The sequence below is a fragment of the Syngnathus floridae genome, chromosome 21 (genome assembly GCF_059516105.1).
Source record: "Syngnathus floridae isolate MCC-2025c chromosome 21, RoL_Sflo_1.0, whole genome shotgun sequence".
Lineage (NCBI taxonomy): Eukaryota > Metazoa > Chordata > Actinopteri > Syngnathiformes > Syngnathidae > Syngnathus > Syngnathus floridae.
In genome coordinates this window covers 2854879-2878012 of record NC_142433.1, presented here as the reverse complement: position 1 = coordinate 2878012, position 23134 = coordinate 2854879, and the positions used below count along the sequence as shown (strand labels likewise).

Below are 23134 nucleotides of genomic sequence, written 5' to 3'. Positions count from 1 at the left end.
AGCAGAATGCGATCCGATGACTGCTGCTGTTAAGCCATCTGAAGGTCAGTCTGTGAATAGTAAACTGGTCATTATTTCTGTGACCCTCCCGGTGACTCTGCCGCGTCCAAATGACAGCGGAACTTATTAGCCGGGGCATTCGCCTCCACCCATCTCAGCTCACGTAGAAAAGTTGCTTTGCGAAATGCCCTCTGGAGTTCAGAGGGCACATTCCACATCGCCTGCATTCATGTCATAATGAGTCAAAAGAGAGATTTCATTTTGGATTATTTAGGATGATGATGATTTCCCTGCATCTGGGGCAAGAAACAAACAAAAAAGGCAGTTCTCAGCTACATTTTAGCTTTGCTTATATGGGAATATTTCTGCCTCCACCAGTTTGATTCGACTTATCTTCTCAACATGATCATTTCCACGATGTAAACAGAAATGTAAATTGCTGAGAAACAGGCAACACCCCCCGCGGCCACAATGCTTCCTCTCGCCAGTGCTTGCGTGCCGTGGATCGCCCTTCAGTGGGAACATAATTTGTCCAGACGTATCAACCCCTGGCTCGGAGCTTGAAATGATGCTCTGCTAAGCATCTAATGTGATTCATAGCAATAGATGGAGTAGCCTTCTGCGTCTGATCACTGTTGACACCCGCTAGCGACACGTGGCCTCCTCTTGCACTCTGAAAGGATGGAAGGTTACGAGAAGGCCGGAGCGATTGCCATTGATCTGCTTCAATGTGGCGATCAGCAAATGAATCTGAATCAAAATAAGACCTTTGCCAACAGCTGATTTTGCTCTGGAAAAATAGCCATCAATATCGATTGATGTTGCTTAAGTGTTGTTTTTTAATCACTTAATACTGTAAATTGTGAATAAATAGTAATGGGGCAAAATTTTTTAATGCTTTAATGCAAATATTATTTGACACAATTATTTGATTGAATAATTGATTTTTAATTAGCATGAGGAATAGGAAGAGTGTTTTGGAATTTGCGTCAGAATTTCTGGATACTTCAACTTTTCCTTGGTCGAATTCAGAGTCATTGGACGAGCGCTTTTGATGCACTGTAACTGCTTCCTCCAAGTCGGATTGGAATTGGCTTCCCGGATGTAATGAATTTCCATGGAGGAACCTTAACCGGGTCGCGAAACACAATCAAAAAGAAATGGACTCTGGCTGGGACTCAATTATTTTTACACTGGAAACACATTCATTAAACTTAGCCGCGCGTCTTTCATTGCGCCTCCCTTGTTGAGGCGAAAGAGCTTTATTCAACCTTGGTGGTCGGACCTGCCGATTACAATTGAGGTCTCAAGGCTGTCTCACTGCAGAGATTAGAAACCGACAGCAAATAGATCTGTCATGAAATAGATTCCTAATGTCAGCTAAGCGTGTTTACTTGCGGATTCCTACGAAATGCCAACTCCAGAGACCAATTCCAGGTCATTCATCGGCGTTTCATTGCATATCCTTGACAATGAAGCAGACTTTAGGTTTGACCCAAACAGCAGCATCATTAGAATGTATAGGCATACTCAGAGCCTTGCATAGTCAATGTATTGAAGGGTCAGAATGAAGACCTCTAATGAATGTATGAATAACATTCAAAATCTAGTGAGACTAAACATTTTTTTTTTTGCTTGACCTTAACTTCCCATTTCTGCTTATTTGTTGACATAGTAGGAGGCGGCCGGCTCACCTTTCCTCAGTTTACGTACATTATGCAGTTTATGTTTGCTGGTACAGAGCTAGCCTTTAACTTGGCACCCATTTCTTTATATTTTCCACAAAACTGAATAGAGGAGGCTTTTAAACTATTATTTACCCTTGGCAGCTGTACACTGTAAGCTAAAAGTGCTCATTGGGCCTTGCTATAATATATGAACATTCTCTGACGAAAATGCTTCTTTATTTTGCGCTCCTGAGCTACGGTTGACTTATTCTGACGGCGTCAAATCTCTCATTTCATCACGCACTCGCAGCAGGAGCCATCAAACGCTAATGTGTGCTTACATTGCAGTTGATGTGCATGCGGTTCAGAGTTGAAGCAGCGATTTGTTTGATAAATGGCTGCATCGGAGAAATCAATCTTTGCCTCAGGCTCCTCTTTAACACTTAAGAGAAATTTAACTGTGAAGTGTTTCGCTTTATGTTCTCAGGAGCTGGAGAGAGTGACGGCGTTGCAGACCAACCTGCAGCTGGCTGCTGTCATTTGTACAAATGCAAGACGGTAATGATGTGCTTTATATGCTTGGCAGCGTTCCATCGATATACTCTTAATGCTTTTCATAAACTAACACACTCCTGCTTGCTTCTTTATCATTTCCAATAGATTCATGAAGCTTAAGATAAAATCAAAGAATTCTTTATTGACCCCATGTGTCAAAGCAGCATATTGTTAAATAAATGAATAGGAAGTAAAAAAACAGTTTTAAGCAATTCCTGTTTTGCTCCAGGGAGGAATGAAGAAGAACAGTCCTTTGAGCCGGATGCTATATAAGGCAAAAAAAATCTTGCTAATTACGCAGTATGTTGAGTGCAAAAGGGTTCCCACTTTTTTATCACACAATCAGCCTTGCAATCAAAAGATCTTTATCTTTGAGATGTGATGTTGTTCAGGTCTGATATGCAGACTTAGCCAACCTATTTGTTTCATTTGAAAAGATTTGGTCATTTTTGCTCCCATTAGGCAACTGAGTGTGTCAAAGGAGGGATTCACAGAAGCGAGCTTGGGCTTATTAGCTAATCAGAGAAGGCGGCAGCTCCTAACAGGATTGCTGAAGTCTCTTCGGACCATCAAGACACTGGTAAAGTATATTCACGACTATAATAATGCCCTTAACCTCATCAAAATCTTGTGAATCAGCCCTAAAACTGGAGCGTCCTTTTCTCTTTAGTCTTTCCAATCTGCAATAGCTTTTTTTAGGGTAAAAAAAAATAAATGAATAATAATTTTGTTCTGTGAACATGCATGCCTTGACATTTTTGGTCAAATTGGAATAAATCTGTTATATTATACCGCACCGTGGATTTATGGTTTATAGAAAATGAATTTATCATTCATGAAACCCATATTGTTCACAGCTGGGTATGTTATGGACGTTGCTTTGTTTAAAAAAAAAAAAAAAAACACTGTCATAACACTATCAAACCGTATCTAATTATTACAGTGCTCAAGTGTTGTTCTTGCCTTCACAGCAAAGAACAGACGTACGACTCAGCGAAATGCTCGAGGTATCGTAAAGCCTCCGTGCGCACACTGACACACACGCTGACGGCTGACTTGAAAGGTCAAATATCATTATAGATTCTGCATCCAAAGCTGAACTCATACAAGTGCTTGACGCGCCTTACAAATGCTTGTCTTTTATGAAGATCTGCCCGAGCAGACAAAATCAATATATGACTGACACTGAATTTATTGCCCTTTTATTGAGAGTAGCTACCAAGCATTTGACTGAGCATAGTTTATGAGTGGCATAATAAACCGATATATTGTCACATCATTGTGATGGAATAAAATATGTACTTAACCACAGCTTTCAGCTTAATCTGAAGAGTTTTCAAAGTCTGTGTGTCATGATTGAATTTGCCTTATTCCTCCAGGAGGAAGACTATCCTGGCGCTATCCAGCTCTGTCTGGAATGTCAGAAGGCTGCCAGCACATTCAAACACTACAGCTGCATCAGGTACGATATTAAACAGGATGTGGTCGAACTGCAATCTTAAATTGATGTTAGAAAAAAAAAAAAAGTTCCATTTCTGCCTTTGAATTCAACGCACTGATTGCAAATCCGACACAAGAAGTATTCGACTCTCACTAACAACAATCAGCACTTAAGCAAAGTAGCTCCGAAAACACTTTGCGGCTCAACACTCCGGCGGTAACAATTGGGCTTAAGTGACAGGATGACTGATGATCAGTAAACCCACATTATACACTGGAAATTGCAATGCTGAACACTCCTTCTTACTCCTCCCCCCCTGCATCTGCTCTTAATTTGCTTGGATATCACTTCCGTCTTCACCGTGACATTAATTTGTCATTATTGGAATTGAATGCATAGAGGGAAGCTTGTTGACTGTATGACAAAGAGGTGGCTGCATACAAAACAGTCCTGTACTTTATTGGCCAACAATTATTCCTCCGAGGAGTTGCTCGACTTTAGATTTTGCGGCAGTAATAGTATTCTGGTCGCTTTTCAACATGAGTACATTGCAAGCTAGCATTATCGTGCAGGTTTTCGGCCCTGACGGGATCGCCCACTCTCAGCGGCTTGTTGCCGGCCGAATGCGCTTTGATTTAACCTTGTAGCGACAGTTTTCCATGCGCCACCGAATGCCCTATTCAGAAGGTTTGTTTCACGGCCGCCCCTCCTCGTTCTTGTCCCTTTCTTTTTAAAAGTCAATATTATCATTTGACGAACACTGTTCCACGGCCCCCTGGTCTGTCTCGATGCATTTTCATCAAATGGCTCACATCAGTGGCTATCGGGCAGGCAGCCTGAGAGCTCCCTGAAGTCAACAGAGTACAGACTAGGCGATAGCAAAAGTTTAGCTTCCTGCCTTAATGCAGGTTTGGGAGCTTGCAAAAATGGAAGTGCACCCCCAAAAGGATAGTCTGTTTATCCAGTCAGCAGTCTACTGTGGAGGGACTTTCCCCAAGGCCCAGTGGGCACCTATCGTCACTTCTAATTGAAAAACACTCTCAGATTCCCTCCTAACTACATTTCAATCCTCGAGTTTCCCACAGGGAACAGGTTGTTAATTAGTTTTGCTCCTCATTTGTTATTTATGTATTCTGTCTGATCATGGAAGGCTGCCTGTGTGCAAGTACGCATCTGATTCCACACTCCAATGGATAAATATAGCACAAATACTGGTCAACATCTTTTACCGTATGTGGATCATTTAAGCAGAAAAAGGTATGAGCAAACTGAATTTTAAGTTCTGCTGAAGATGCTTTCAGACATCTGCTGAAGAAAAAAGTACGTGTTGGAGGGATTATGAGCGAAATGAAACTCAACCGGACCTAATATGGATCTCTGAGGAACACCTTTGGATGAGGGAAGGGGAGAGAAGACCTCAACCCTCGCTGACTGCAAGCGGCTAATGCAATAACTTGTTATTGACCTTGCTCATGCTAGCCCACGCCATTGTGGCTGTATATTAAAATGATGTTAAGACAAGCAGGGTATGCATCCAGTTGGCGTCTGCTCCATTTTCAGTTGCGCCGCCTGAACGAAAAGCCGTTAAGCATTCTCCAGGGTGTTGAGCACCAACACTCGGATGTACTTCTTCAATAGTCACAGGCCGGCTGTATAGATCAGCACAGCTGTCTGTACTTGAGCCAAACTTTCTGCATTGTTGTGTGTTGTGTAGCAAGTCGTTAACCTTGACCGCAGTGTCTGGATTTTGGCAGCGTAGCCAATGTCGCATCGGTGTTGGACTGACTGCTGATTATTTGAGGTTCATGACCGTCCTTGTCGTGTCAACAGTCTCCTGCAATAATAACGCTCACAAAGTTTGAAACCATCAAACTATTTTTGCCCCATCAAGGTTTGTTATGAACCAAGTTTTATGTCATTCATGGATTTTATAAACGACCAACATGTGGGGACTTTCAGATTCTTGACTCTCTTCTCCCCATTCTCCTGCACCGAGCAAGGAGGCTTAATTAGCAATTTTATTAAGGACACTCTCTTCCTTTGGGCAAATTGCTGTCTCATAAGACCCAGCACAAGAACGAGCTGACCTGAAAAAGACCCCAAACAAAGCAGGGACAGAAGCAGGGAGACGACGGAACAAAGGATGACAACGAACGGCTGCTGAGCAGGGCTAGCCCAAGGGAATTGCACGGGTGTCCTGGGATGGGCAAAATAAGATGTGAATTCTGTTGTTGCATTCCAGTTTGAAGAATTTTCTTGGCATGAGATAACATCTGAGGATGCTTCAAGGTTGTGTGGGCGTCTCATGTTTGTCATAAGCAAGCGTTATGAGTGCTATTGAGTCTTGAAGTTGGAGCTGGAGATTAACTTTGCCCTGTTTTACGATACTTGATGAGATCACTGAAGTTATTTTATTTCAGCTCTATGTTTCCCTTCTGCAATGTACACTTATGATATTGAATGTTTTTTGTTGTTGTGGTACCAGTTCCATAACTCGAGGAATACTTTCTAGCCTACTGAAAATATAAATATATTAAGTGATGTCTGAGAAGTGATTGTTTTTTATTTTGGCAACTTAAACACAATATTCGACTTTTTCTCTCCACAGTGAATTGAATTCTAAACTGCAAGACACTCTGGAGCAAATAGAGGTACCCTCTCTCTCTCTCTCTTTCCTATGCGCTCTCACTCTCGGCCTTATCTGTAATTGAGTTATTGAGAAGTACTATATGGGAAAATGCATTTAATGTCATATAGCGTTTGGCTCTATGCTTTAATTTTGCAAAAACACATTTATTCACATCCACGTTGGACTGTTTAATTCCGCCTCAGTCCAAATATTGACAGGACGAAAAGTCATTATTATAACAGAGAAAGGACGTAAATCATATCAGTTTCATCTAGCGCTTGCTTGCGATATTATGACCTGATAAAAGGTATGCAAAGCAATTTTCTCTTGCACCGGCGCCTCTGCGCTTGAATAGATTAATTACTTTGGTTTGTCTGTACACATAAAAAAAAATGGCACGCACGCGTGCACACAAATATTGCAAAGCCATTGGTGGAAGTGCTCGCTTGTTTACCTGTCAGCTTTGCCGATAAAAGAAAATCCTCGAAAGAAAATCCTTTTATTAACCACTGTGTACAAAGAGCAATCCCTCAAGTCAGTGACGGTTTTGCTTACAACACGCATGCTGACGGAGAATCTGTGCATTGTATACATATGGACACACGTGGATTAAAGATATCATTTGGTGTTTACAGTCTTACATTGAACAAAAACAGTTGTATCAATTTACCTCTTAATTGATTATGGCAAGGTCGCAATACATCCTACTTCCTGCCACCTTGTCAAAATATTCACTTTCACTTTATCCTCTGCTTTGCATATGAGCCATGCATCCGCACATCTATATCTAAATCCCACATCTTAACGTTGATAATCTCTTTCCCTACCTTTTGTCATCCGTCTGTTTCTGCCTCCAGGAGCAGCTTGACGTTGCCCTCTCAAAGACTTGCAAACACTTTGATGTTGCACACTATACCAAGGTCCAGCTGGCCTACACACTGCTGGGGAAGACACAGGTGAGTTATTGGGCCCCTCTTCAAGGTTATGGAAACGGTCCAACGCCAAGAAATGGCTGTTCCATTTCGCCTTAAGCATTGTTTTTTTACTTCATCATTTGAATGAGGGTGAAAGTCATGCGTGTAATTTAGGTGCTAAATGACCATTGCAAGGTTGCGCTAATTTATCCGACTCGTAGAGATTATAATTTGCCAGTATATATCTGCCAATGTTCCCATCTTCCGAATAAATATTAGCTAATTCTCGCCGCTTCCACCGGTCTCACTTGAGTTGGTTCAATTAATTGTATCAATATTTGATGATAATACTGTTGGAAATCTGATTGCCTTTCTGCCAAAATCAAATACAGAGCATTTAGACTGGTTTCATTGGTGAGACAGATTTTTGGTGGAGTTTCTGCAAATAGAAACAACTGAGACAAAATCAAATTTAGAGGAGTCAGTTTATAATGCAGCCCGTAACAAACCGAAGCAAGCTGGTCCAATTGAACCGCTGTAGCTGTTTGCTCAGCACGCAGCAGCACGTGGGTGGGAAACAGCCTCAAGCCTACTCCAGTGTAATGAAAAACATGAATGTTTCAAAATGGGTAATGAAGCTGAAATTCCACACCAAAAATAGCAACGTAACCTTTTTTAGGAGCTCTAAACGTGCAAGTGGAGGACTATTTTCACATGTGTTCTGTTGGAGGCTTATTAAGTATTTACAACGGCGAGGGAGAGAAACATGTTCATCTTAATGAAGAAACATAGAGCAACAGTGTAGCTCGCTGATGACCGTTGAATAGATCTTGGGCAACAATGCGTCTCTCTGTCGTTGAGAAAAAGCTATTAGGCGTCGACGGAAATGCCAACGCTTGCTAAATGAATAGTCACCATCGAGCTGCAAAACATTTCTGACTCTTCCCGACGACATGTTCACCTTGTCATTCATCTCCAAGGAGACCACATGTTATATGTGGCCAATTTCTCGAAATGAGTTGATCATTTCATTATTTATGACCTGGCAATTATAAAGACGGGCAGATGAAAAGGACATCTCGCTATAGTCCTTCTCATCACTGTGCATTTGGCTTTCTCCAGACTGCTATGGACCAGCTCCACATGCACTTCACCCAAGCCATCCACAATACTGTGTTTCAAGTGGTGCTTGGGTACGTCGAGCTCTGCGCTGGCAATGCTGATACCAAGTTTCAGAAAATGCAGTATAAGGATCTGTGTACGGTAAGTTACAATAAGAATAAAAAGAATTCTTAATAATAATAGTAGGAGTAATAATAACGCTCATTATTTTCCCATCATGATTTTATATTCTAATTATAATAGTACACACTGACCTTTTGAACTAAGTTCCACTTTGACTTTCACTTTCAAACTTTAGCTTGGTCAATTTATCATGAACCTACAGGGGCAAATTGCTGCGTGTCCCCCAGAGATTATGTTGTAAAAGGTTATTGGGAAAGGGTCCCTTTGCCTGTTCGGAGTGGACAATTTGTTTTGGCCCCATTTTGCACCGTATTCAAGTTTTGATCGTTTTCTTCTTGACACTCTTTACTTGATTGTTGACTTGTTTGTTCGGATTGCGCAGCTGCCAAGCGTCAGTTTTCTACAGGCAGGATTTTTTATTTCAGGATGTTTGAAGATTTCCCTCCTTGCTCACTTGTTTTAGCACCTCTCAAATCAAAGTCTCGAAAATGGAAACTTTCATCTCTTTTGGTCGGCTCGAGAAATGGATTGTGGAGGAGCAAAGGCATTGCGTCTCTGTTCCCATGATAAGCAAAGGTTGACGGATGTGAAAGCTCACATTAGACCCCCTAAACTCACTTTTTAAATTGTGCGACTTAAAATTCAATAGCGACGAGAACTCTCCGAGAGGTCAGTTCGAATTTCGGTAAGGCCATATTAATTTTACATCAGCATCTCATCATTATTGGCCAGACTTGGTATCAATCCCCTGGTCTGTTGAACCTCTCTCGATGGAACTCCAGTCGTCGAAGGTGAAGTGGCTGGAAATTTTGGACTTCTTATTCTTCAGTGTCTTACCTCAAGTCATTTATTTATATTTATTTAGGGATGTATTTGAATAAATTTGACCCTTTTTTATTGTTGAAGTGACTCAAAGGCTTTTATGCAGACGGAGTTGCTTATTCATATAATACTGAGCTGCTACATCAGCATTTTTTTTCAAAGTTGATGTCTTCGTTTTAAGGAGCTCTCACAATGATGAACCTTCTATTAAGATGGCCGGTACACGGACAGTTTTAGAGAAGATGCACGTTAAGACTGATCCAGATTGAAACATGGAATTCAAATCGGCGTTCCCATGGGAAGTCCCCGTCTCCTTGGCAATCCTCTAATCTGGTTTAGGCTTCATCACAGCACTTTGAAGATGAATTGAAGCTTCATCTTATTGAATAATACTAAGAGATGACCCCAGTCGGACTGGTTCATTTGCTTTACCATAAACACAGCAGGACTCAGCAATGCGCTATATCTTGTCAAAAGTTGAGTTGAGCTTGAAGTCATTTAGTGGAGCCAAATGTTCTGCTTCTCTCCAAATGAATCGTGTGTTGTGAGCTGGCAATGGTAGTTGTGTCAACTAGAAGGACAAATTGAAGGCCACCCACACCGAGGTTGATATTTTGGAACCTGCAGTAGCACAGTGTTGCTCGATATGATGTTTGTCATCAACGCTTTCTGAAAATGAAACTGTCGAATTATTGTGGCAGTTCTGCCGAGAAACGATGATTCTGGGACAGTTTTTTTTTTTTTTAAATAGCAGCATTGTTGTTCCACCCCACCCGCTGGCTGACATTATACAACGGGGTGATTGGGAATAAATGTAATAAATAAATGATAAATGTGAGGTTGTGTTCCTCATCAAATCCACAGCTCCACTTAGACTCTCACCTCTTCCTGTGCCTTAGTTGCTTGGCAACATGCTGCTGACATGCTTGAATTGTGGAAAATATGGAGTGTCAAATATATGGCACATCCACTCCTTTAATCAGATGTTTCAATTTTCTATTGATCAAGGTTGTAGTCTGTCCCAGCTCTTATTGAAAGATTCCGTCATGTTCAAAAAATAGAGATAAATCAAAAGAAGAATTTTTTTTACATCAGTCCATTGTTGTACGAACCTGCAATTTCCACATTCTTTCCACGTTGAACTAATTACTGCTTTTATCTTGATTGACACTCAAATTAGCATTGGTGCCTAATTGTGAGTTCTGAAAATGTTGGTCTTAAGATGACAACATGAGTGAGAGTTTTCCTCATTACGTTTGCATTCATTTATTTCCAATTAAAATGCAACTCTCGATTTTGTGTCTCCCCCCCAAATGGAATTAGTAGACCTAAGTTCATTTGCCTCTAATTACAACATTTTTCTAACGAGTTCATGCAATAATTTGCTCTCTCGTCAGTACAGAAATGAGATGTTTCCTGATAATTTGTCTGAATAATGAGCGTTAGCATTCATTGGATATTAATTGAAGCACAGCAGCTTATGTTGTATATTTTTTTTTTGGGGGGGGGGTCCTCATTACCTCTTTGTTTGCAGCATATCACCCCAGACAGCTACATTCCGTGTCTGACGGATCTGTGCAAGGCATTGTGGGAGGTGATGTTGAGTTACCACCGCACGATGCAGTGGCACGAGGAGCATGACAAGCAAGTGACCACACCTACTCCAGGTACTGCACTATGTTTATTTTGGTTCTACATTTGAAACACACGCGACTCCGATTCAGTTGTAAAAGCGGCTATCTGCTCGCAGTCGCCTGAGATGAATAAGGAAGTCACAGAATCAGTTGGACTTAAAAGGCTTGGTGAAAATGGGGTCAGGTTTCCACACACTCCGAAGCACTAATCTTTTCTGGCTGTTTGATATCAGCATAATGCACAGCTCGGTCTACGGCTTGACTTGGAGAATGCCCCAACCTTGGTCCATTTAATGCGTATTTGTTGTTCGTGTGTTTTTACGTTAATGCTGTCGTTTCGCTTTGGAGGTCATCGAACAACGAAAGCCCTCTAAAGTTCTACTCTGACATAAAATGACTCAAATAATTATTCCAACAAATAAGACGCCCCATTTTATCTCGACATAATCCGTCAAATTAACTAGTTCTTTATTTTTGTTAAATCAGATGTCTTAATTTCATCACCCGCATTCCATTAGACGAATGGGGCTATCTTGTATTTCGCTGTGATTGGAAACATACGAAGTCCTTTAGATATTTCAATAAATGCAGTCTTCCCCTTTGAAAGAAAGGACATGCCCCCCGTTTCCTGCCAAGAGTGCAATCAATCAATTCAATAGTTGATTGGCTTTCACCTCTGTGTAAAGGTGTCCCTGGCCATAGCGTCGGCTTGCTTTACACTCTCTCCTAATACGTGCGCGGTCTCTCGCCGTAATGATTTACTGTGCATGTGCCGTCTCATTTGTTCGACAGTATTTTGAGGTGACTTTGACCTCCAGCTCACACCAGAGGCCGCCTGTGTCGGAACAGTCAAGCCTACTATAGCTCTCGCCTCCTCTCGTGTCCATCTTCTTTAGTCTACGTCTGGCACTTAATATATTGAGTTGTTCACTGTAATATTTCCCTAATTAATCTTGTACCTCCATTAAAGGAGAGACGGTGCCTGGGGTCATTTTTCTACCTGACAAGATGCATGTCTTATAGTATCTCATACCTGGACATGTTTCATTCACATTGAAGGCCATCAGGCACCAGAGGTCAAGGGTGTGTTATATTAAATAAAAATGGCCAGTTTGCTTTCATTGTTTTTGAAGCCTGTGATGGAATGACAGATCACCTCCGACGACTGTATCAGAATCTGGTCACATGGCTTTTTACATATTCAACCAATTGGTTCATGCAGTCGCCATCTACACAGTAGAGGTTCGACCGCATGTTGCGTATGAATCATCTTTTTTAAATAGTGATTGACTTTCTTTCACATTTACATACAAACTGCGACTCCGCCATTACCACTCCCGTTGTTGTTCATGATAAATGACCGTGCAGATAACATGACGAGATGGCGACGTCTGTAATTTGCAATTTATTCGTGCACATATTGAGTGACGGCCAATCTAAACCTCTACAAAAACACATCACTCCTTGTCTCATTTGTTTCTATAATGATCGCAATCATGGGTCAAGAAAAGGAGTAGGGTAAATCGATGTTCATGTTTTTTTTTTTTTTAACTTGTGTTATATATGCATACATTGGAAGGAAATAACGATTGCTAGCGAGAGGTTATTAGCATTAGCTCAGTGGTGTTAAACTCAATTCCAGGATTCAATTTCTAGGTCACACAAGACAAACATTGTTAAACATGAATGTGAATCGTGCCTTTTGTAGCCGATTGTTGGATGATGCAGCTATTATACATGCGAAAACAAAAAAAATAGCTAAAACAGCTTATTTGGATACATACCTGTAAATAACGAAGGCGAAGAACAATGTGGCGCAACTGATCATTTATGTCAGGAAGTTATTCCAATAGACTCGATTCCTCTTGAGATTACCTCCCCTTACTTAACTTGGTGTGGTAATTTGGTTGGAAATCTATAGTAAAGCGGAGCATGGCTTTCCTTTTGTTAATCGTATTCCTTACAGAGATTAACTGGTCCGGTGGGCATCAAACTGCATGCTGTGTTCACACCATATATATATAATAGAATATATAGAAAATGCTACTTGTTATTGGTCGGAGAAGCTTTTTGATTCTTCTGCATATCCTTCATGTACCTATGGAGCATTTCCAATAAAAATGATTGAATCCTTTTGCACCATACGACAACAAAGATTTTTTTTATTTTTATTATTACTCACTATCAACACATTTCACAATGACCTGCTTTCTCGCGACACAATTGATATATTTGGGGGGTATTGATGTGAAAAGAACAACCTCAAAGGCTCTGTTGGTTTCCTGCGGGCTTTGACAAATCCATACTCACTGATCCCTACTCAAGCCAAGGTTTCAGTGTAGTTCTTTTGTCTGCAAGTTTCTTTGCCTACTGAAAATGACCTTGACAGATCCTCTCATCAATCACTCTTGCTTCTTGCTCTCTTCAATGTGAGTGTACTCAGCCAACATGAGGTGGTGGGCTTAACTAAGAAGTTGCATTGCGCCACCTGATAACAAACAAGGCAGACGTCTTAGGTGACTACCATCGCATGTTGAGCACTCATGAAGAATCCACCTCATGTTCCTCTCCATTGCTGATTGATGGCTAGTGATAGCTCAACTTTAAATTTGGAATGCTTCGGAGTGCTTCTGACTTCATACTTGAATGAACAAGAGGAAATTGTAAAGAAAACAAAATCTTTTAACTCTGATAAAGATGCTTCTTAGCTTCTATTATTCTTTTTTTTTTTTTTTAATGCACAGATGATGCAGTGGCGACACAATCTGAAGAGTTAGGGATAGACCGCAGCTATGTGAAAAAGAAGCTGGAGCACGGACTGACACGGATCTGGCAGGTGGGCTGCCTGTTCTCTTTAGAAATTTCATTTCTCTTCCTACAAATAACCCATAATCTCTTTTCTTCAGGATGTCCAGTTAAAGGTGAAAGCCTATATCCTGGGGACTGACATGTCTCACTTCAAATATGATGACTTCATCGTGGTATTGGATGTCATCAGCAGGTATTGTTTAATGCCAGAACACGGAGCTCTGGCATCCTAACGACTTGTGTTTCATCATTATTGGATGCCACCAAACGAATCTGGCACACTTTGGATTCATTCATATTCTGACGACGACACCCACCGCATTACTTAAATACACATAATTAAAAACAGAATCATTCCAGGTGGGATATTGCTAGATTACAATTTTCCCCTCAAATGTTGTTGTTGTGTTATTCATTCATCATGTCAGAAAAACTGAAACCTTTCACACATTAGCTATTCCCAATTTCAAGCAATCCAACCATCCAATCCTTGTAATTATTTGTTACTTATCCTTAATTAGCTTTAACTGTTACAAAAAAAAAGGAACATCTGCTCAGTGTTTCAGAAATCAGTCAAGCGCGTTATGAGATAAATGTGCATGGAAGGAATCAGCATACTTGGGAATACACTTTGTATTAATTTACTGTTTGCAGCTTTCTTTGATTCCTTGCTGTATGACAATTAATGTAAAATGCATGGCACGCTGTACATACCAAGAATAATCTGGCTAGCAACGTCTCCACTAAAAAGTAACTTTAGATATGTTAGCGTATTTACAGTTTCCTCAGTCTTATGAGTGACATTTTGCAAACACCCCGCATATCAGCTGACAGGCTCACTTGTCAATCCACACAATTGGACGCAATGCCGCGGTGCACTTGCTCCCTCCGCGATTGTACAACATCAAACATTTGTTGTTTTACACCAAGCGTGGCAGAGATAACCTCACAATCTGGTTCAAGATAGAATGGCCCATGAGAAAAACTGTCAGGGAAGGCATTCAAACCAAAACAAAGCCTACATTGGACCTGCTGTAAATTGGACCCTTGCTGTTAGATCAATCAAATGACTGACCATGAAATCCAGTTCAAAGTTAATTTTCCTCCCCTCCCATCTCCTATGTCAATCGTCCGCATTTCTTTATTGTCTCCTAGGCTGATGCAGGTGGGGGAGGAGTTCTGTAGCAGTAAATCGGAGGTCTTGCAAGAGTCCATTAAACGCCAGAGCGTCAACTACTTCAAAAACTATCACAGGTGAGACAGTTGTCAGGGTTTGCCAATATTTAACAATCGGCTGTGACACGATATCACAAACAGCGATTCGGGTGGTCCCTTTTTGCCGTCGTTCACAATTGATATTTGCACGAACCCGACTCTCGGGGAACATAAGTTTGACGTTTTCAGCTTTTGACACCCTTTTTTACTTCTTCAAAGCACATTGTAAAGTGTCTCCGAGGAACAATTAATTCAATAACTTTTTTAAATTCATGGCCCAGTCAGGGTTATCTATTATAGCTGTTAAAACTTTTTGAAAAGCTGTGACTCATTTCCATTTTTCGACTTCCTTTGACAATTTCTTAGGGCACGACTGGAGGAGCTGCGTATGTTTCTTGAGAATGAAACATGGGAACTTTGCCCTGTCAAGTCAAACTTCAATATCTCACAGCTCCATGTGAGTTTAACTCTTTCCTTGTCTTCCATTTCAGATGCCAAATTCTGTTAGCTTTATGTGAAGAAATTAAATCAGTTTCCCAGTTAGTACTGCTGCATGGTTCTTTTTATAAAATACTTCTCAGTTTGGATTTTTCACAGCGCTTCAACACTTTCTTCTCTATGTCACATCTTTCACAACCCAGGAGTTTAAGTTCATGGACCAGTGTCGCTCCCCTCCGCTTTCCCCGAGCAGGCAGGGTGCATCCTCTGCCTTCCAAATCCAAGAGGAACTGTCTCTGTTCCAAAAATACCTGCAAGATGGTAACCCCTTTGAGATGCATATTGAGCAGAAGGAGGAAGAGACGGAGGATGTTCTGGCATCTAATGGGGTGAGTTCCAAACGACCCCATATTAGGGTTGAGGGACACAATATCAGCTCAGATCATTTTAATCCCTTAGTGCCCACGAAAATAACAATATGATAGAATAATTAGGTCAAACAATATTTATTATTTACATATGTTTATCATCCATTATGTACAGTATCTACAGGACTGACATTTGTCTTATGTTGACAATTGACAGCGTCTACCCTCTGGTTGAGTCAGGTCAACATCATCATCATTGAGATGAATATGACTAATTAATGAGGCTACCCGTTGAGATACTCCACTGTGTTCATACAGACGCAAGATGATAAATTGGCACACAATCACTCCAGCAGCCCGAAATCTGCCGATTTAAATTTCTAATAACACGCATGTTTCAGGCATTTTTTTTATTCAGCGTAAACAAAAAGTGTTGTTTATGCCTTGGTGGCCGAGAATCTCTGCGAAAGACAAAATTGTGGTCACAATCAGGACTGAGTCATGGCAACCAGGACACCAACGACACTTTATTGTGATATTGACCCATACGTGATGGAGGCACAGAGAATTTGTCCTTCGGAGTACAACACATTCAAAGTGACAGCTACCCTAAAGAGCCAGGCAGCCACACAGGCGGAATGATTGGTTCCTTGTTCACTCTCTCAGCCGGAGAAGAGTCGGTCGGCCTCGCGTGTTTGCAGCCATATATCACGCTAATAGAGGCACACAGGTCCAGCGTGCGCAATTTTCTACCGTCTCCTTAAAACAAAAAAGCTTTCACTTGTTCTGTCCAAATCTATTTGCGAATGATACTCCATTTCGCTTTTGATTACATTGGTTATTTTTATAGCGCTCCCTTTTAAAACCATATTGCCTTATCTAATGCGTCAGGCTTTCAAAGCCCAAGCGAGAAAGTTAAAGGGGTCACGGAAGCTCTTTTTGATTCTGCTTTGATCCATTTCACAACCGTAAAAGAAAAAAAACGGAAGATTATCATTGAGTTGCAATCCGGTTATTTACATCAGTGTTATCCTTCTCCACAATTGGTTCTCCTTGTGTATTTTTCATTTTGGCCTCGCTCTCTTTTTCTCAAGCAGAGATCTTTTTTCATGAGTCTCACATTCTTTTTTTGCGTTTCTAAAGTACGAGTCCGACGAGCTTGAGAAGAGCGCTTATCAGGATTACGACAGCGACAGTGATGTCCCCGAGGAGCTGAAGCAGGACTACGTTGACGAGCAGACGGGAGACGTTCCTCTCAAGAGGTCAGTCGCACTCGTTCATGCTGGGCACTGACACAAAGGACACCCAGCCGAGCACGAGCGGTGTTTCATAATAGGTCCGTGTGTCGATCATTTCTACTGCCAGGTATTTGACATTTACTGACAAAATGATCACGCTTACCTGAATCCATACTGAGTTCAAACGGTATAAAAATGAATAGATTTGGTGTTTCAAGTCATCAAACCACCCACTTCTTTTTTTTTTTTTTTTTTAGACATGGTTTGTGCATTCTTTTATTTTTTTTTTAAAACATGGTTTATGCATAATTTTAGCTCACCTCCTTTTCACCCTGCTCTGTAGGCAAAAATCAAGTCATGAAAATTTCTCTTTCTTCCCACATTATGATTACGGACCAATTAGTTGCTTATTAAGATTATTCGACTAGTTTTAACGATGATCAAATCGGTCAACAGCAAACAATTTTTAAGTATCATAGTAAGGAACTGAAAGATTTATTCTGCAGTGATATACTAGGAAAATGAGGTCTCGCATTGAACCTCTTTATAAGTATATCATGTTAGGGTCAGTGAGTTGAGATACATTTACGCAGCGAACAAAACGTACAACACTATTACTTATTCAGAAGCCTGTCAGTTCAGAAGCATTGTTATGGTACGTTCGATTGAAAATGTCCTGTCATGAAATGCAAACGCTCGTATTAATTGCACCATTATGTATGCGCCCAGAGTCGAATATCATATTTTTAGAGGTCCGACACGCTAGCTGTGTTAGCCAAGCGCTCGTTATCATTTAACCCCACGCAATGGGAATTGTGAGTATTGGCCTAAAGGCAGCAAACTGCTAATATCTCATTATTTTAAGCAAGAATAGCAAACGGCTCATTAGGAAGTGAGTCGTGTGGTCACGTCCGGTAATTAAATCTCCCATGTAATGATTGCTGGTTAATGTAGCTCAATGATGGGTGTCAGGGGTCTCGTTCCTCATGCTCGCCAGTTCAGAGACCTCGCTCTTGGTTGCCTCTGTGCCTCCAGCGTTGTGTCATGGGTTCTGATGGATCAATTAGAACCGTTCGTACCACCCACTGAGCCTGTTGTCCTACTCTTTTGCAAAATGTTTTCATCACGTCACGTCTCCTTTGTGGAACAGCGTGTCCCGCGAGACGATACGAAGCAAGAAGAGGTCCGATTACAACCTGAATAAGACCAACGCCCCGATTCTTACCAACACAACTCTCAATGTTATCCGGCTTGTCGGTGAGTCCCTTTTCTACATGCTCGGATGGACGTAGTTTGAGCTTCTCTGGCCCCCGATATTCTCACTAATTAAGTCTTTTGCACATCAGCACGTTTGGCTCTCCGCTGCTGCTTGTGTGACTAAGAAGCAGCAGTAATGGTTAGCCTTGCCCCCGAGCTTTGACCTTGCACTTCTAAAGATGTACTTAGATGTCAGTGTGACATTACTAAGTACAATATGCAAATGGGATGTGACCCAGCTACAGTCCTCATGGTTCAACCGGGGTATAATTTATTGTAATTTCACACTTTTCATCTTTTTTAATTCTTTTTAAAAATCATTTATTCATTTATGAGGAACTGACTTGCCAGGAAAATGTCCACTGTTTGATACCGGGATGCAATATTTGGACAAAAGCATTGGGACACTGCAGGAACTGGGGTCCAGCAATAATGTCCTGGATACTGTATTTTTGCTACCAAGTAGACATTTTTTTGTTTCCTAATGCTTTTGTTTCTTGTTTTGTCAGGGAAATACATGCAGATGATGAGTATTCTGAAGCCGATCGCCTTTGACGTCATCCACTGTGTGTCGCAGCTCTTTGACTACTACCTCTATGCTGTTTACACCTTCTTTGGAAGAAATGACATGGTAGGGTAATTTTAGCGACTCCTTTTTCGTTCTTTTTTTTTTTCTTCTCCAGTCACAACTCAGTGATATGCTATGCGCACAGAGAGAGGTTGCATGAACTGAAAATTCTGCGAAGAGTTGGACGGAGTAACCTGAAAGCTCTCCCTCATTTTGACAGACTAGTTTCCCATAACACTATCAGTAAGTCCGCCGGGAGTCGAATGCTTGCAGAAGAGCGAGAATTCCCCGGTCATTTTTGTAGATTTACGATCTCACGGCACGGGTGAAGCATTCCCTTGCTCCAAAACTCTCACACCCTCTTAAATGGAGCTAGTGACTCCAGTTTGCATTTTGTCTCAAAGCACAGCATTTACCCCGGTTTAATTATATCTTGCGACAGAATAATCAATGCCTTAAATCATCCGTGGTCTTTATACTATTCAGCTGCTTCGGTAATTTGTACAGTGACATTTCGACTGCTAATTATCCACCGCATTTCATTAAAGAAACCCGAGAGCAATTCATTTGCAGTTTGAATGAAATGAGAAAGTCTAACGTACGTGTACAGTATGTTGTTTTTCCCTTCACAAATGTCTCTTTCGTAAATGTGCTCCATTACTGACAGTTGATCAGTTGAATTTGGAGTCCTTCACCCAAAGTCACAAGGGGTTAGGCTCCAGCTGCCTGCGATCCTAAAAAGAATAATGGACGGGTGTAGGTTCTATTTTCATCGGATTATCTCTTTGTCGATCCCATCTTGAATGATAGGTTGCAGCCCTTGCAGCCCCCCAACCCTCCTCACCTCAGCCCGGCCATGTCTTCTAATACCGCGCTTCACCATGAAACAAAACACATTTGTGTGCCGTCACCCTTGAGGGAAAATGTAATGGAAGCAAGAGGAAAATGACTTGCGTCCTGTTGAGTTGAAAGAGATAAAAGAGGATAATGCTCCACAGGGGCTGCTCTAATACAAATTTTTAACGCTTGCGTGCGTGTCTTGTGGAAATATAAGAAGCTAACCTCTTCAGAGTTCGACGTCCATTTCCACCACATTGTTCCTTTCCTCTTTTGTCATTCCATTAATGGGCACACTTGGAGAGGCACCTACAGTAAAATGCTAATCACGCCATGAATCTTTAAAAGCCCTTGTGCTACGCACACATGCCGCTGTTTTTGACCCAGGATTGACTCTTTTTGCTCGGCCGTAACCAAGATGGATCGGTTTGACTTCTCCGGTTGAAGAGTCATGGCAGACATTAATATTCAGAAGAGTAAATACCCCATTATGTGTTTGTAGTGGCTCGGTGAAAGCGCTGAACTAAGTCTGTCACACATATGCTAAAGATGCATCATTTTTCCAGAGCAGACTTCATAAATAATCCGGCGTTCATCTCTTTGGATTTTATGGAAAGACAGTTTTGGACTCCATATTTCAGACTTGGATGCGTCAGTAAAGTATCTCCTTTGGAGAGAGATGAATTGGAGACCAAACAGAGGAGATGAATGTGCATGGTTATAGACAGCGTAAATACAAAATGGCCATTACTCAGCGAATACGAAGACGTTGCCGTCATGGTAAAGACAAATAAACAAGCACAAGACATGTTAAATGAGCTCATATAAAATGGGAGACATTTTTATGGTGATTTTTCTTAAGTGAGACAAACTGAATATTTTCTGACGAAACGGTTCTGACAAAGTATGACAGACTTCAAAAGCTTTTTAAAACGAGCCAAACTAAACTAGACAAGTGCCAAAATGCCTTGTTGTTTTCTCTGTCAAGCCTTTCACATTATGTAACTTGGTTTTTTTCTGTTATTGTCATTTTGAAGGCGCATAAAAATTCAAATTTCTTCATTCACTTCTTCAACTCTGCCTTCACCCTCAATGTTTTAATTTTATTCTTGTCTCCCCCCCCTCCCGTTTCTGTGGTCCATATGTCATCTATAGCCTGTCCCAAGCCCATCTTTGCCAACACACGGTGGCAGAGAGTCGGGTATGGCCCGAATGGTGGGCCCTGCTTGTTTGGTAAGAGTAGAATGAGGCCCGCCTTGCGAATCCGCACCCCTCGTCAGTCCTTGTGTGGTAATTTGAAGGAGTGCGTGATCTGCTTCCTCAAGTGCATCTGAAAGTAACTTTGGAGGCTTTTTTTATTTGGTCGTGCTCCCAGCCTCTCCACCCTCTTCTTTTTTACCTCTGCAGTAGATTGCGTGAACGTTTTAATTTGACGTGTGCTCCTTCTAGTTCTCCCTGTCGAACTCGAGTCAGCTTGAAACCCAAAGTAAAGATCCTCTCGTTTCAGACGACTTGAAATGAGCGCAGATGCGTACGCGTGCGGCATGCCTTCACACGTTGCAGAAGTGTGTGCTTGCATCGAGTTAGGTGTTGCTGACGCTAACGCCGCGCAATTGTGTGTATTTCTCAGTACGAATCATCGGGTCTGGGCCTGATCAGCAGCAGACTGCGAACCACGCTGAACCGGATCCAGGAGAGCCTCATTGACATGGTAGGACTGCAGCGCCGCGTCTCCTGGCTCTCCTGCTTCCTCTGTCTCTTTTACAATTGCTCATTACCTCATTTTCTGACACAAACATGCTCTCTCCTCTACGGCCTCTCCATTTCTCTCCTTTTAATGCCTTTTTTCCTCTATTCTCTCGCACCATCCTGGCCGTATGCGTGGCCTTATTGGCGAGAGAGCCCGCAGCCTATGTTGCCACCAAATACATTACAGGTCGTCATTATGTGGCCAGTGGTCACACACACACGCATACCTCCCTCTCTCTAAGTGGCCAGAGCTGGCCAGATTCATACGTGTTGTTCCATTAGGGCCTTCGATGATGACAATTAGTCTGATGCTGTCCATGCTCTCATGATACCGGAGCTTTTTTCCCCCCCTGCAGCCCGGCTAATCTGATACATGATGACCCCCATGCCATCTTTTTTCACTTCTGCTTTTTAGTTGTCTCCATAGTGCAGGTTTTAATCTGGGCAGCATCAGTAAAGTTTTGTATCCCCCCCCCCCCACACAGAAAAATAGCAACTTTGGATGACATTTATTGTTCTCAATATCTTTGAAAATATTCATCACTGGCGTCATTTCTTTTTTGGAATTCATAAGAAATAAATTTGTATCAACAAATTTTCACTATGAACTAAATTGTAGAATCTGGAGTATCCTTCAGATGCAAGAACCCTAAAAAAAAAAAAACACGTTTGACAGTGTGGCATGATGGCATTTTGCTGTGATAGCAATGTTGGCTTCCTCGCTGCAGTGTTCACTGCTCCAGGGATGCCTTGAGGAGGAGGCTGTAAAAAAGAAGAACTTAAAATGGCTGAATAAATAAAATGGAGCAAAAACCACTAAAAGGAAACGCACGTGTTTGCGGTCGGAAGCTTTCTTTTCTAATGAGACATTAAAAATGGTTACCTCAGTAATTAACTTTTATATTGTTTCTCTTAAGACTATATTCTCAACAGTAAATAAACCAGGTCAACATAACATGACATTATTAACAGATTTTTGCTGATTGCCTTTTTAATAAAGTTGATAAAGTAGTTCTAATATGACAAGAATTGGACATTTAAAGACAAGCCAGTAAAACTGTGGTGGATGTGTGCAGCCTTGCACTTGCATGCAAACGCACACACCATGTACTCCAGAGACCGGACAGGTTGGACCTCATTTGTAAACAGATTATAAAGTTAATTATACACCGCATTTCATTCGAGCCGTCAAATCCTTGCGGTTGTGCTCCCCCCATTTGACGTCGCAGTCGCGTGATTCGAAAGCCGTTGTGCTGCTAATGACTCCGAGTCCCACATGAGCTGTGGCGAGGTACCATCTCATTTCGTTTCAGGTATGGAGAGGCCTAACTTTAAATTGGACCCTCCGCAGGGAAAAAAAAAAAGAGTAAAAACACTTCTTAGTTTGTGCTGTGCACCTGATAGCTTTTAGATTTTTTTAGCACGCCTTTAAAGGGATTGTCCGTCTTTGGATTGTACTTGCTATTTGGAAGGGATCAGCCGCATCGTGTAAACTAATGGCGGCACAATAATGTTTCTGAGGGAAGATTTGATGACACGGCCATATTTAGTTGACGACCGCGGCCCATCTGTGTCCACACTGTCGCCGTTTGAAAGTTCAGCCGTGGCAGCTGTTGAGCGCCCCTCGCTGTAGGCAACATTTAGAGCTGTTACGCACTTAGATTTTCAATGAACAACAGCGCGAATGCCCTCTTCGTTTTTTTCCCTCCATTCAATCAGCGCTCATATTTCTTATTGTCACACCTTCCT

General features: G+C 41.6%; 1 protein-coding gene across 4 annotated transcripts in view; it reads left to right on the top strand.

Moving 5' to 3' along the window:
* Positions 1 to 23134, top strand: part of vps50 (VPS50 EARP/GARPII complex subunit) — a 73372-nt gene that overhangs the window by 7209 nt on the left and 43029 nt on the right. For 3 of the 4 annotated variants that reach the window (XR_015854807.1, XR_015854808.1, XM_088364546.1), the window contains exons 6-23: positions 2155 to 2225; positions 2685 to 2802; positions 3194 to 3229; positions 3602 to 3684; positions 6272 to 6314; positions 7150 to 7248; positions 8329 to 8469; positions 10808 to 10940; positions 13652 to 13743; positions 13814 to 13908; positions 14871 to 14969; positions 15297 to 15387; positions 15572 to 15757; positions 16880 to 16998; positions 18125 to 18231; positions 18741 to 18862; positions 20792 to 20869; positions 21267 to 21347. Coding sequence is in view for 2 of the 4 variants with exons in the window: in XM_088364546.1 (XP_088220672.1) it covers positions 2155 to 2225; positions 2685 to 2802; positions 3194 to 3229; positions 3602 to 3684; positions 6272 to 6314; positions 7150 to 7248; positions 8329 to 8469; positions 10808 to 10940; positions 13652 to 13743; positions 13814 to 13908; positions 14871 to 14969; positions 15297 to 15387; positions 15572 to 15757; positions 16880 to 16998; positions 18125 to 18231; positions 18741 to 18862; positions 20792 to 20869; positions 21267 to 21347 (1794 nt within the window). In the remaining 2 variants the exon portion in view is untranslated. The remainder of the gene's footprint in view (positions 1 to 2154; positions 2226 to 2684; positions 2803 to 3193; positions 3230 to 3601; positions 3685 to 6271; positions 6315 to 7149; positions 7249 to 8328; positions 8470 to 10807; positions 10941 to 13651; positions 13744 to 13813; positions 13909 to 14870; positions 14970 to 15296; positions 15388 to 15571; positions 15758 to 16879; positions 16999 to 18124; positions 18232 to 18740; positions 18863 to 20791; positions 20870 to 21266; positions 21348 to 23134) is intronic. The other variant, XM_088364547.1, reaches the window with a different exon arrangement.